Source organism: Atractosteus spatula, chromosome 1 (genome assembly GCF_055471065.1).
Source record: "Atractosteus spatula isolate fAtrSpa1 chromosome 1, fAtrSpa1.hap1, whole genome shotgun sequence".
Lineage (NCBI taxonomy): Eukaryota > Metazoa > Chordata > Actinopteri > Semionotiformes > Lepisosteidae > Atractosteus > Atractosteus spatula.
In genome coordinates, this window is record NC_142706.1 from 54969559 (window position 1) to 54985035 (window position 15477).

A 15477-nucleotide genomic window follows, 5' to 3' on the forward strand; every position below is an offset into this window, starting at 1 on the left:
GAAACGTTATCCTAAGTCCTAATAATAGATAAAGTTAACCAGGTGAAACAAATGACACAAAACATGATACTCCTTCAACATGTACCATAAGATTACATGAACCGTTAGATTTAGTAACTGGTGGCATCCCCTTGAGCAGCAATGACTGCAAATAAGTGTTTCCTGTAACCAGTGATCAGTTAATAACATCAGATTTGAGGAGTTTTCGTCCATTGCTCCTTATAGAGCACCTTCAGCTTTGTGACAGTTGAGTGGACAGCTCACTTCAGGCCCTGCCATGGGATTTAGACCTGGACTTTGACTAGGCCATTGTAAAATGTAGAATGTCTTTGGCAGTCATTCTTTTTTAAATGTGCTTGTGCTTGTAATCCCTTGCCCCTTCATCACTCATTCCTTGTTCAATTTAAACATCATTTTGTTTCAAGAGACATGTGGTAACTACAGTATAAACTCTATTGAGTATTTATATAAAGACTGGTTTTGATTCATGGTAAAACTATGAAATCCCCCTATCTATCTTTGGGATTCAAAAACATTTTCTTAACACTTAAAGTATGAATGCCCAGTAGTTTTCCTTCTTTCGCATCTTAATTGGTGTAGTGTTCTCGGCTGAAAGTGTGACTTTAGTGTGAACAGCTTGTTTAGTTGCAGAGAAAATAATTTAACAACAGAGCTTCTGGATGAGACAAACTTCATTAAGATGTACTGTAGAAGGTGTTCTGATTTATTATGAAGTGAAATGTCTTTGCGACACCAATACTCTAGCCCTTCTCAGTTCTTCATTATTAGCTTTGAGGAATTTTCTTAGAATAATTTAGACTATGTTTCTGTCAGAGGTCTCATCAGATTATTTCTGAATATTGACCACAAGTGGGAGTTAAGAGAGCAGTCAAATAGAAAGGATTGTGGTTAGTGAAAAAATCTATAGTTGTGCACAGATTTAAAATTTCTGCCAAACTAACTCCATGTTTCTTAGATTAGGTTAGAACAAGACAGATATATGAAATAAATATGTATAAATATTTATGTTTAAATACTATGTTTCTGAAATATGTCATGGAGAAGAGGCTAAAACATAATTTTGTCACAGTTTAAAGGCTGATGCCTTACAGTGTTTTTACAAGATTTGGAACTAGCCATTTTGTGAGTTCTACTAATCCAATACTGTAACAAGGTGTGACATTTTAAATAAAGTGTGATATTATAAAACACATTGCTGAAATCACAAAAGAAATCAGAAAATTACAAGACTAGTTCTGTAGGTTAAGGTGTTTCTTCAGCCAGGTTTCCATGTTGTGCTTTTACTGTATGTGCAGGTATTCGTGTGGTGAGCAATGCTGGGGGGGTAAATCCTCTTGCTTGTGCAGAAGCTCTGTATGAGGTAGTGAGGAAAGCTGGACTCAGCCTCAAGATCGCTGTGGTCACCGGAGATGATCTGATGTCAGAGGTGGGGAAACTCTTGCTCATCATGCTAAGTTTTTATTTCTGGATAGTGGCAAATATAGCCTCAGAAGGTTCATATAAGCCTTCTAGTAATGTAGTAATTCTAGTAAGTACCTGCAATCCATTCATTTTCTAACTGTTTATTCCAGTTCAGGGTTGTGTGGGGGCGGGGAGGATCCTGACAAGCAGCAGGATCAAGGCAGGATACACCCTGGACGGGACTCCACTTCAGCTCATGGCACACACAGAAACACACAAACTCCACACAAATAGCACCGCAGGTCTGGAATTGAATCCAGGGAGCCAGTGCTGCGAGGCAGCAACCAGTGTGCCACTGTGCCTCCCCTATTACCTGTAATGCAATATTAAATACTTTTACTTGCTAGGATTCCCAAATCATTTTCTAAGCCTTTCTATTCTAGAGGGCAATTTTAAGTTATTTATCCATGATTTTATCCTGATGGGTGGGTTAATGTCTTTAGTTGGCCTGGTCTGTAGTTGTTTTGAACAGTTCCAGAGTTGGAGAAAATTCTTTGGGATTGACCAGTTGTTGATTAAAATTGGATCCACCGAACCTCGCAAAAGTGTTCATCCCCTTCCGATGATGTCCCAATGTTTTGAATTACAAATAATGTATACACTTTTTAAAAATTGTGTAGTCGCATTTTGAATGTTTAAACAATGGACTTTTATGTGTTAAAGTTAAATATTGCCAAAAACTGCAATGAAAACGCATAAACTAAAATATGTTGAACTCAAAAACTAAAATATCTTGAATCACCTGAGTCAAAACTTGGTAGAAGCAACTTCAGCAGTGCATACAGTACATCTTTTTGCAGCGTATAAGTCTTTATAAACGTTGTGCACTGGGATGGTGCAGTTTTCACCTCTTCGTCTTTGCAAGCTAGATCAAACTCTGTCAAATTGTGTGGATTTTCATTGTTGCTAGACATCAATTTTCATGCTTGGCTGATGATATTTTGTCAGATTCAGCTAAGGAATTTGACTGGGCCACTCAAGAACATTCACTTTCTTCTTGTTAGTTTTTTCCAGTATAGCTTTCGCCTTGTGTTTTGGGCCGTACTGATGAAAGGTGAATTTTTATCCCTATTTTGGGTCTTCAGCAGATGAGAGCATGTTTTCTTCCAAGTTTTCCCTGCTACTTTCAATTTCCTCTCAGTCTTGACAAACAGTGCTGAGACTCCACCATGTTCTATAGTAGGGATGGTAGTGACTGGGTGATGTGCTGGATATTTTGAATATTGTCTCAAACATTTTGTTACATATTTGCAGAATTACTCTTTTTTTATCAGTAATGGCTTCCTTCTTGCCACTTTTTTATTTGTGGTCATTTTCTCCCATCTCAGTTGTTGAACTGTAAGTCTTTAAAAGCCACCACTGGCCTTGTTAGTGGTATTCCTAACCAGTTTCCTCCTTACAGAGACATATTTATTCTGATATCATGTCAACCTCTGATATTTCACATAGGCAGAGGTCAACTAAGTGTTGTGATGTGTCAAATTTTATGTAACTGAACTAACTTTAATAATTACACATTATTGTAATTCCACAGTGTGGGACATCTGTGGAAGGGGGTGAATACATTTATAAGGCACTCTAAATAGAATTAAACACTATTTGTATTTAATCTTCAGTTGACATGTCTGCTCGTCATTGTAGACTTACAGTGATTTGTACTTCTAAATATACATTTTCAGATTTGTTTGTATTACATATTTTTATGTTTGTTTTTTTCTGTTTAGAAAGAGTCAGTAAAAGGGCTTGGTATCAGAGAGATTGAAAGTAGGAAGTCATTTCCGGAGAACATTCACAGCATGAATGCATATGTAGGGTAAGACAGAATTTAATGCAGTTTAACTGGCTTACCGGTTATATGTTGTAAGTTGGATGATGCAAAAAAATACATACCCTAGACATCCGATGCACTGTCAGAGTGTGAATTCTTATTCTTATTACATTTAAGTGCTGCTTGTTGATATAAACTCAGGAAAGAATTGGCTTTTGATATATCTGTATCAGAAGTAAGATTAAAACAAAAATGAATTAAAAGTGGAATTGTAAAAAAGGGATTTAATACCTTAGTGTTTTTTTGTGAAAATAAGCTCACAAAGATTCCTGTGATTTAACTGAATACAAGAAAAACAGTGCATTTGAATAGTCCTGATATGATCCTGTATAAAATAAAACTGCTGGTCCACTCAAACGGCGGTTTCAGATCTTTTAGTTTATGTTCAGAAACATATGACAAAACACAGTACTTTTTTAACCACAAAGGAGAGAACATCTATTACAAAGACCTTTTTACTGTGAAATGATCAGGACTAAAATACTAAAATGCTTTGTGTTTCTCTCTTTCGTTGTTTCAGTGCCTTACCCATCAAGAGGTGTTTGGACCTGGGAGCAGATATAGTTGTAACTGGTCGATGTGTGGACAGTGCAGTAGTCCTGGGACCACTCATGCACTCGGTATATTGCAAAATTAGTCATATCAGTAAGATATACAGTCTGTCTGAGCTTTGTTTGAATTTAGCCTGTGTTGAAAGCTCTTGGGAAAAATGTGAGATCCTTTAATCCATAAGGTTCACTACATGGTTTAAAATGTTTTGAGATCTTAATTAGAGATTAAACTAAACAATTCTTTATTTTCTTAATCTGTGTGCAGGTTATTTTTGCTAATCTCTTTGTAGAAGTGGTTTGGTGAAAGTGTAACATCTCATTCTAATATCTATTTTAAGTAGAGCAATAGAATAAGCTTACGTGAAATTAATGAAAAATGTGGTATTAACACATTTTATTTTATTTACTTCCCTAACAAGGATCAGTCTTTTCATTCTGGTTGCTTAAATAGAGTCACTGGGGGAGGAATAACACTGTATATTTTGTCTTCATACTACGTGCTGAGCTTTCAGTGGTTTTTTTTTTAAATCATTTTTCTGTGGCTGATATTTTCTTCTCATGGTTGTATAAATATTTCTGAACCTCTGGTCTGGTTGTATTATGAATCCTGTAGCCAGAAACAAAGCTTGTTAACATGATAACGTCTCATTAACTGCCATGTTTGTTTGTCGTGCTTTTCATCTTTCCTTAATGCAGTTTGGATGGAAGAAGAGCAGCTATGACTTACTGGCAGCTGGAAGGTAAACATTTCATTATTATCCTTAAATGTCTCAAAGAGAAAATTGAAGTTTATCTCAAAGCACATTTATTAAAATCTTGATATATTAAATATTTTAGTCACAACTTGTGGATAAATATTATTTTAATTAGATTAGGACTGTTGATTGTGTTATGGACCATTAAATGAGCAGAATTAAATTATTAAATACAGCTTACACTGAAAAATTGAATACAACAACAGTTGTATTCAATTGTAGAATGTCCATTTCAGCCATTAATTGTAGAATGTCCATTTCAGCCCCAAAACATGTGATTATATGATAAAAACTATATATTATATGGTATATATGCTTTCTAGGTGTTATTATAAATAAGGGGTTACAGAAAAGGAGAAAAAAGTGAGAACTTAACAAGTGGATGAAATCAGTAAGTATATTTAATAATCATAACCACCAACTTGTAAGGATTTTGCAAAGAATATACAGTACCCAAGTGGTTGGTATAGTTAGAGGCACATGAATTCTTTGTTCTCTGGCACAGCTTTGCTTAAAAGAGTAATTCAGGCACTCTTGGTAAATCAAATATTCAACACTATACTACACACAATATACAATGTTCTCTATAAGTTTAAAGACAAGGCATCCCAGAGGCCTAATGTCCTAATCACCCTTAATGCCTACAAAGGCTAGAATAAGAGATACGCTACCTTCTATACTAAATAGAATACAATCTGTGATTAAATCTCTCTCTCTGCAAACCCACAGAATAAAAAATAAAAAATAAAGGCTTCTACAAAATAAAGGAGATCCTATCTTCCTGTTTTGAAAGGCACCATTGAACCAGGAGAGGCCGTTTTTAACAAAGTGATTCTTCACTCAGGAAATCAAAGTTCCTTCGCAAGTTTAAAATATTTAGCTCAACCCTGGTTTTTATGGATGATCTGGACAAGGTCCTCTCACCTGGCACACACTTTATGTTCTGTCCCCTTGTCTCTCCTTTCTCTTCATCTCTGTTCTTCCCCTCTGTTCTGTCTTGATCTAATCTTATACTGTCTTTCATGATTGTTCATTAACACTTAATCATTTTCCCAGAATTTAATTAAGGTAAACCATTTAATCCATGTTTTCTGAAGGGAAACTCTAGTTCATGGGGTTCGTATGTGCTGACTGAGCTGTGTGGACCTCATTTTCTGTCTTCGAACATGGAGGGCTCAATGGAGGGCACTGTCCTCCATTCGTACTGTTCTTCTTTAGATGATCATGAGCACGGGCAGTAAATAATCTACTCTGCAATCTGATTGCTTTGAGAAGGCATTTGTCATTAATAGAACCCTAGAAGTAAGCATATGTTGGGCCTTAATCCTTGCCACACTGCAACGGACACATCTCTGTAATTATTTTTGTTTCTTGCAGATTGTCCAATGATTTTTTTGTGGTGACACATCTGTACGCAACCACTGCTTGAAATCAGTTAGCAATGGGCTCAGAAAAAATAACAGTACTGTATTCCAAAAGGCAGGAGGGTTGGATGCATCTCTCAGTAAAAGTGAGGTGTGACTTTCATCATCTCCTATATCATCCTATACAATGGAGATGATGATGAAATGTTCTTGTGGGCTCTAATACATTTTATGTGCTTCTTTTTTTACTGTGTTTTGCAAATATACAGTTTGCATTGCCATGGATTAGGATGTTAATACAGTAAATGTTTAGTTGCTTTTCCTGAGCTTGAATGAGTTACACTTTCTTGTAAAATGTGTTCTTTTAAGGAACTAATCCTATCCTTAACCAATGCCCTCTCATCTGTCTTAATCTTTTGTGGCCTCTCTGCTGCTTTTGAGACTGTGGATCACAGTATTCCTCTGTCAGCTGTTGCTAACTTGGAATCTCAAGCACCACTTATACCTGGTTCTCTTGCTAGTTTGCTCTTTGTGCCTCACTCAGTCTCCACAGGTGTCCCCCAAGGCTCTGTGCTGGGTTCCTATGCATTTTTTGCATATGACACTTGGATCTTCTCTTTTCCTCCTTCTGGCAGTAAAGCTACCCCACTACCACTAGGAATTGATATAAATTCCATGTGAAATCAAAACAGCACGGGACCACAAGTTGCCTTACTCATAGTGAGTATACCTGCAACAAGATATCAAGTCTAAAACGGAGCCATTGTAACTGGCAGGGGAAAATTGGATAATTCTGTTGTATGTGGGGATACACATTTTATATTATACACTCTCATCTTTGCTAATTCAGCTCACTGAACCTGAAATAAGAAGAGATCCCTTTTGTTCCAGGGATTATGCATTGTGTAATAGAGAGATCGCGTTTCTGATTCAGAATCCTTTAGTCTTGCAGGTCACCTGATAGAGTGTGGAGCGCAGTGTACTGGAGGAATATTCACAGATTGGCACATTGTGCCAGACTGGTAAGATGCCTGGTATGCCCCTCCTGGGCTGTTGTGTTTTGCAAGTTATCTTAGTTTTTAAGGAAGGATATTCTTTAGGGTTATTTCTGGATCTCTCTTGTTCAAATGCCGTATCTAGCCCTCCTAATGTGACCAGCTTCACATGTTAAGTGTAATTTCTTTTATTAAATTACACTGTAGGATAATATATAGAACAACTTTGAAATGTATCTTATGTCTTTTGCTTGAAAATATAAAATATAAAGCTAAATTTGTAGCTTTAGTAGTATAATGTAATTGTTTATTGTACTACTGTGCATAACGTTATAACCCATCAGAAAATATATTAATACACTGGAAAATTAAAATAACAACTTCGAGCTATCATTTGGACACTAAACAAATCTCTTCACCTTATGAATATCACCTTGAATTAAAGATTCCTTCTAGGTTGCATCTTCAAATCAGTCAGCTGTTAAAAGTCACCATTCTTATTTTGTTTATAGATTCCCATTTCTTTCTTCCTCCTAATTTATTTAGGCACAACATTGGTTTTCCTGTTGTTGAATGTTCCCCTGATGGGACATTCATATTATCCAAACCACCAAAGACAGGAGGCTTGGTTTCCTTCGGCACAGTAGCTGAACAGTTGGTGTATGAGATTGATGACCCAAAGAATTATCGTCTGCCTGATGTGACCTGTGATTTTTCCCGGACCACAATAACTGAAATTCCAGGTCAGTCTGAGTTATTGAAATAGCTTCTTTGACTGGATTTTCTTATCACTGAAACATATCACTTGCACATGAACTTTTAGTAATGATGGCCAAATAAATAGCACAAATATCTCAGTTATCTATGTGGTTGGGGTTAGATGCTTTATGAGCAAGATATTTACTGGCGTTTTGTTTTTTGCTTATACAATCACAATTTTGCACAGTAAAATCCAGTTTATCCTGTTGGGTGGACAACAACTGCTTGTGTAAGTCCCCAAAAGTATTAAACTTTGTGTAATTGATTATTACACCACTATCAAGCAGACCTTGGACAAATACAATGGTGTTAAAAGTGAAAATATCCATTAGTTGGATTTGTTACATGTTTATTTTTTCACAAGTATCTGTTAAGTTGGATGTACATCTTTATATACTAGTTTATCAGAAGAAGAGGGTTATTGGAACAGCAGGAACCTTGGGTTCTTTGTCTGCAATTAAGTATAATCCATTAAACAACTCATTAATGCAGTCTCAAATCATCTCAAATGAATTGGTCTATTGCAACTACGTTTCATAAACCAGTACAGTAACTGAAGTAGTGTAGCAGATGTCTTCTGTAAATTGAAACAGAAATTAGGCAACTGCTGTATTATTTTTGACTTATGACAAGTTTTAGTATATTTAGTATATTTTAGTATATTTCTGAACTTACAGCAAAAATTATAGCTTGCAATGTGTTGTCTAAATTATCTACCGATGTTTTATAATATATAATGAATGTTATATTTATCTTGCTTAAATATTATTATACACTGTATTATTTTGCACAGCCTTATCCCATGAGGTAATGTAGCTATAAAGATTTCATCAATTACTGAAGACCTGAAATTTGCCAAGCATCTCTTCTGATTCAATAGACTGTACTCAGAATATTTTTGAGTTTTGAAGTTGGGCTTTTAAAGGGATGTTTTTCTGCATATGATTACATTACCATTACCTAATATATTCTGAATTGCATTTTGGTTTGGAGTTGCCATTCAATATTCATTAAAACATGCGACATACGTAACTTTCCAGTAACTTTAATTCAGTTAAAGCCATTCATTTCAGCTTTTAGTTTCACACCAGAGCCTGAGATTGAATTCCTATTGTGATTTCATTTACTGAAAAATCCTCTTAATATTACTAATAAAAATATTTCTGAACTGCCAAATGTGACTTAATACTGCAGTGCAACTTGTGACAGATATAGAGCATAAGCTGACCTAAAAATGAACTGCTGCCTTGCCAGTGAACCTCAGAAAGCACATTTGAACTCTCTGTGAACTTTAACATAAACTTTATATTTGTCTTCGTTGTAGAAACAGAGCAGATGGGAAATATCTTTAACTCTTTTTAAACATCATACAAGGTCACTGCACTTGACATGCTCCAAACAAGAAGGATAAGATATGCACTTTCCCTTTTCATACAGTATTTATTTTAGTGCTAGAAGTACTAATTAAATAATAAAGTTGAAGAAAGCACAGTCTCAAGGTTGCTGTTAGGTCACTTACTAGTACTTGTTCACAGTTTCATTTCATATTGTATTGTTGTAACTGCCGGCTATAGCTACTGTTGCACAATGAATAATTGACACATTTGTGACTTGTGACACAGTATCAGAATGAATGTGGTCTCCTTCTAAATCTGTTTTTAAGAAATATTTATTTTAAATGTTCACAAATACAACATAGACCAGGGGGGTCAAACAAATGATCCATGAGCCAGGTCTGGCCCAACAAGCCCATGTGGCAGCTGTGGTCTGACCCAGTAGCCAGGAATAGCCCACACATGAAGCAGGTGCCCTTAGTGCTGTTCCTGTATCAGTCCCGCAGACATGTGCTCCTTGTGGTTGTCCACCTCTGTGCAGTTGTTCCTCTTTGAATATGCTACAGATCTAGTCTGACAGGGGCATGTTTTTGCACAAAAAGTCTGTGACCTGTACACACATTTCCTCCAATTTACTAAATTGTGGAACGTGTTTAGTGACTGAACCATCATTGGTCTCTGTGATGATCTGGTTCCAGTCCCCACCCACAAATGAATTATTTATTTATTCATGGAAATATTTCACTCTGCGGGGATTTTTAAAATCGTGAGCACACCTGACTGCAGCTTCTTATCGGCTCACTGCCTGAACCATATCGTGAGGTAGGGGTTCGGGAAGGAGCCCAGGATATACATTTTTATGTGTCCTTTATGTCTAATGTATCTTTTGGTGTGCTGTTCGTGTATTGTCTCTTCCTTTGTGCTGTTCATGTGCTGCTAAGCATTGTTACTGCCCTGTAGAAAAGTATTCAAGGTGTTTCTGTTAGTATACTTTTGGGAAAGGGGGAAAAGGGATTTATACCCCAGTTTGTATGCATTTGGGGGAATGACAAAAGTGAGACTACGTGGAGAGAATGTCGCCTCAAATTCCCTAGAGACTGAAAGGTTATATCAAGAGGTCTGTGAACTAGTATCCCATCTCTGCTCTACAGAATGATCAGATTCTCACAGGGACCTGACCATCTCCAGGATTCTGGTTCTGTCCTTCTGCACCTGAAAAGGCAGCCATTGAAGAAATAATTCTGCCTAGCTCTATTGTATTTACCATATAAGAAATTCAGTATGAAGTCCAAGTAACAGATTTAGTTTTTCTCTACCAAGACTAATGTTTGCCTTGTGCAGTGGCCACAGACACAGAAAAAGTGAGTAGTCTTACGTGTTCAAGAAATGCCAACTTGGCTTCCAACATTGAGCAATTTTAAAAGAATTATGCATTTGTGGAAGAAAAACAGAAGAATAATCTTTAATGGCGCCTTCCCAAATACACTGTCTACTAAGACACAGTAAAAATGAAGAAACACTTTTAGTTTAGCTTGAGGCTGTGCACAGATAACCTCATTTTGATATAGTACAGCATGTGAAGATACATCAATATAAATCTGCAGAAGAAGTGTTGCGATCTGAGCATCCTTATAATCTTTTTAAGAGTGCAACTTGCAGATTTGTTTCAGTACACTACAGGTTTCCAAAATCAGAAAACATGCAGATGTGCTGTGGAAGAAGCTCTAAGAAAAGCATAATATACTTCCTGATAAAATGAATTACACTGATGCTTTGTTTCTGTTGAATCAGGTGTAGAAGGTGGAGCAGTGAAGGTTCAGGGTGCAAAAGGCTCACCTCCTTCCAGTGATTTCAAGGTAATTCAGTCCTAAACGCATGGATAGTGAAATTTAGCCTCTGCTGGTGGTTTCATTGTGAAAGTACAAAAGTATTCACATCCTTTCTTAAAACAAGGGATTATATTAATGTGATTTAAGGCATTCCTTGTCAGGACATTAACTGTAAATACTGTTAATATTTACGTAAGTTCTGATGAGACCTACCAATCATTAAATAAAATTATGGTTTCCCTGCATCTCTTGCAAAAAATAAAGACAACTGAAATAGCAAATCATTACAAAGTAAAGCCCTGGTAAACTGCTAAAAACTGAGGTCCACTGTCATGGTTTATGAACTATTATTCTCATACTCTTATACTTCAAGAAATGGCCCAGCAAGACATAAGGTTGTTATATAGTTTTGGTGGGTGAACATTATGAGCTACAGTCACATCATTTTAACAGAAGAATCCTTTCTTCACAAATTATTGTCTAATCTGAGATTGAAGCAGTTGCCCAGTTGCAGACATGATTCCCATGATGGCAGCCTTGCATCTTAATGTACAGTAGATTTATTACTTCACATTCCAAGCAGTGGTTTGTGTATTGTTTGTGTGGTGTTGTGTCCAGGATCCAGGAATCCAGGAATTTACTGCATGTGGGAGTTTGTTTCTACAGTATATGTCTTTTTCTAATCATAAAATACCAGCATATAATTTAACTTTAAATAAATACTGTATTTTAAGGTTTGTGCCACTTATATGGACGGATATAGAGCTACCGCTGTGTGCCCAGTTGTTGGCCCAAGAGCTGTAGCAAAGGGAAAGAAGACGGCAGAGAGCATTTTAAAAAGGTTGGCGAGTTCTCTGTTAGGGTGTCACTTGAAAGAACCCAGGTCAGGCAAAATACCTATAGAGTTCTCTAAAGAAGTAAAACCTTCAAGAAAGTGCACATTTGTTTTAAAGTTTTAGAGCATCTGTGCTAAGCTTCATGTGGACTGTGAGATTAAAGTCTCTACCAGTACATATTTTAAGATTACTTTCCAGATCTGAATTTTAAGATCTGAAATTATTTGATAAAAAATTGCTTTCTGTTTATGCCAGTTTGGTGAGTGTGCACATTTCTGCAGATGGAAATTTTTATGTACAAATGCTAAAAATTGCTGTCTAAAAGGACAAATCCATGTTTAATAAATAGCCTCTTTCGATACTGCACTGTTTGTTAACACTAAAATATGTTTTACTATATGTTAATACTAAAATACAACATTACAAAAATGAATGGTTACAGAAATGTGTAATGCACGATTTTTCCTGCATGCAAAATTTGGACAAATATTTACTGTAAAGGTGGAAATATCCCCAGGAAGAACACCAGTCGGTGATATTGTGTTGAGAATCCTTGAAATGATAAAAACCTAGCCAGTGTGACAAATTATTTATTATATTAATCAAAGATGATGGAGACATAACACAAGGGTCTGGTAAAAAAAATGGAAATAACAGAACCCTCTTTAACACTGAAGAGGTTAAAGAGGTTCTGTTTATTTAAGACCTTAAGCTTATTGTTTCTTCTAAGAATATGGTCCAAAGCCTGAAATATCCCTGAAATGCACGTTGTTCACATGTAGTTTTATTTGTAGTGGCTCCTACATTATTGACTGTCTTAACACCACAGATGCTCATCTTTTTGCTGTTCCTGACCAGGACAAGAAATATCCTCCAGCAGCTGGGCCTGGAGGATTTCAGCTCTGTAAATGTGCAGGTTCTTGGCTCGGAGGACTCTTACGGACCACATGGCCAGAATAAGAATGGTGTATGTACTTAATGTTTATTTTTTAAATAAACACAATAGGCCTTTCCTTATGAAAGAGCACACTTTATGAGAAGAATAGGTTGAGATGTCTTTCTGTTTTGTGGTTCTTCTTTCTGTTTCCTTTGATTTCTGTAGATGTTGTAATCCCATCCAAAAAGATCTGAAAGACAAATCTGCTTAAAAATCTTTTACATTAAAGGCACAATTTTAAAAGTGCACAGTAGTAAGATAGAAGCTGTGGCTTCAGAGTGGCTCACATTTAGAGTGCACACTGAGCCCACAGTCTGCACACAGATTTAAACTGACTTTCTTCTTATGTTGTCTTTAAGTGTTCCTTGCTCTAGCACTCAGTACCAGTTCTAACAACTCTGTGTTTCTGGGGCAAAGTACATATGGATCTCAAGCTCCACTGTGACATTATCACATTGCAGTGAGCCAAGATGATTAATGATCAGTGATTTCAAACTGGTGATTCCAAATTAAAAACAGAGCAGCTCAGAGTATTACTGAAAAGATAATTTGATGTACATTTGAAATTACAAAATGAATGCTGGTAGAGTAATGAAACCCACACTATTCAGGTGTACTCTACATCTTTTGCATATACAGTAATGTCTTAGCTGGCCCCCACTAACCTTCGCAGATGCAGACGTCTATTTTTTTTTAACTTTAACACAGACCCAAGAGTTAGCGGCAAAACAAAAGATAAATTTGGCCTGCAGTGTCTTATTTATCAAATGATCAATTTAAATTTTCTTCACGGAGTGTACATTTTTCTCAGACACTATGGAATTCAACTTGTCCCCAGTCCCCTTAATTGCCCTGTCCAAGGCATGTTGCAATTTAACCTCTTCTCATGTTTTTAGAATCACTACATGTTTTATTTATGTTTTAGAAACAGTTTTCTTCTTCTTTGTTTATATTTCTAAATCAGGATATTCCCTGCTCTCACCTACTGGTTTTGTTGTTGTACAGTAGTTATCTGATTCTTGCTTGTGGATTATTAGGTTGGTAACTTGCATCATTATAATGATGGTGGGGTGGAAATGGTTAAAAAAAACTAGTTGATGAAATAATCCAGATCTTTGCTCCTAATATGCAGTGGCATGCTGATGGCTAAGAAGTAAAATAACAGACCCATTGTTTTGTCTCAGATTTTGTTGAAAGTGCTTCATATTAGCCTACATTTTGTTTTAGAAATATCCACACCACATTCTCAATGGCCTGTTACAGCATATATACTGACTTAATTGTTATTTATTGTTTTTAAGAAATGAAAGACATGATAGATTTAGAGGGTAATTATTTATTCTGTTTATTCTGCTAATTATTTATTAATTCATTTTAAGGTCTTAGTGTTCTTAACGTGTAATCGTGGTCCAAACCACATAGTGGAAAATGCCTGTCTTTTGCTTTAACTTTAAAAATAAGCAAAAATTATTTAAAAAACTCCTCGTTTTCAAACACATTTTTATCTGAACAAAAATGTGTAATTAGCTGTTTTTTAATATAGTTGTCTTAAGACAAAGTGAGTATTTGAGGTGGATAAAAATAATTAGATTAGAGCAGCTCATTGGTAGTATGAACCTTTTAAATCATTTTTCCATTTGATTTATACAGTAATAATGGCAATCATTTTCTTAATGCTTACTTGTGTCTTTACACATCTATATAAAACATGTAGGTAGGTAAATTCCTCATTTGAGCCATTCTCCAATGACTCATGAGGTCAGATCTTTTCCTAGTTTTCACAGTACTTGAAATTAAGTATCTCATTCAAGGTACAACAGCAGTGTCTGTAGCAGGGACTTCAACTAACAACCCATCAGTCATGAGTCCAGTGACTAGTTACTCTATGCTGCACTCCCTTCAGAATATGCAGAATTACTTCTATAACAGATTATGTTCCAATTATTAGCATGATGTTTAACATAAGACACAAAAGCAATTCTGGAAGTTAACCAAACAAATGTAAAAACTAAAGTCTTATGAATGATAATCCTTCTTTTTTCTACCGTGTTTTCACCATATCAGGGGCCTCGAGAAGCAGTTCTGTGGCTAGCTGTTCATCACAAGCAAAAGAAGGCCATGGAAATCTTTTCTAGGGAGGTTGCACCTGCAGGCACTGGAATGGGTGAGTACAGTGTTCCACGTAAACCATGAACCTGATGTTACTAGTGGGGTCTGGAAAATGGATCAACACAATCCACATTTGTTCACTTTTGCATTTGTTTGGAAAGACTGAAAGTCAGTGATTTCAGAACTGACATTTTACTAAATAATGGAAAAAAATGTATGAATTATTAATATTAAATTCAATTATAATTATAAACAATATTTTAAGGTGGGCATCAGCATGCGTAGGCTACAAAGGAACAAGTAATAGGTTTATTCCATGCTGACGAGAAGAAAGAAAACACAACGTCTCGGCTGTGGAGCCTTCTTCAGGTGTGAGGCTAAGCAACATTTGTTTTCTCTGATCAATGAGAAAATCTGTGCTGTGGCGTGTGGCTTCCAGCATCTTGAAGAATGATGCTTGACAGATGGTATTGGTGTTTACTTATCTTAAAAAAATAGATACAGGGGTAATAGATACACTGTATTGCTTTAACAGTGATGCCAACAGTGCAGTAGTTGCTGCTGAGATGCAAGTGTGACTATTCTTTTGTTGGTTCATTGTCACAAAATGACGTACAGTATAACCAGTTTGGGATGAAAGCAGACCCATCAAATGAACCAAAGTAAACCACTTTTCTTCAATCTACTCTTATTTCTTA

The 15477-nt window shown here is 36.1% G+C and overlaps 1 protein-coding gene across 2 annotated transcripts in view; it reads left to right on the forward strand.

The window, feature by feature from the left end:
- Positions 1 to 15477, forward strand: part of LOC148841298 (uncharacterized) — a 36351-nt gene that overhangs the window by 2740 nt on the left and 18134 nt on the right. For both annotated transcript variants that reach the window (XM_088915660.1, XM_088915652.1), the window contains exons 4-13: positions 1317 to 1447; positions 3207 to 3295; positions 3831 to 3930; positions 4558 to 4601; positions 6925 to 7002; positions 7522 to 7718; positions 10860 to 10924; positions 11632 to 11738; positions 12592 to 12700; positions 14735 to 14834. In XM_088915660.1, coding sequence (XP_088771786.1) covers positions 1317 to 1447; positions 3207 to 3295; positions 3831 to 3930; positions 4558 to 4601; positions 6925 to 7002; positions 7522 to 7718; positions 10860 to 10924; positions 11632 to 11738; positions 12592 to 12700; positions 14735 to 14834 — 1020 coding nt within the window. The remainder of the gene's footprint in view (positions 1 to 1316; positions 1448 to 3206; positions 3296 to 3830; positions 3931 to 4557; positions 4602 to 6924; positions 7003 to 7521; positions 7719 to 10859; positions 10925 to 11631; positions 11739 to 12591; positions 12701 to 14734; positions 14835 to 15477) is intronic.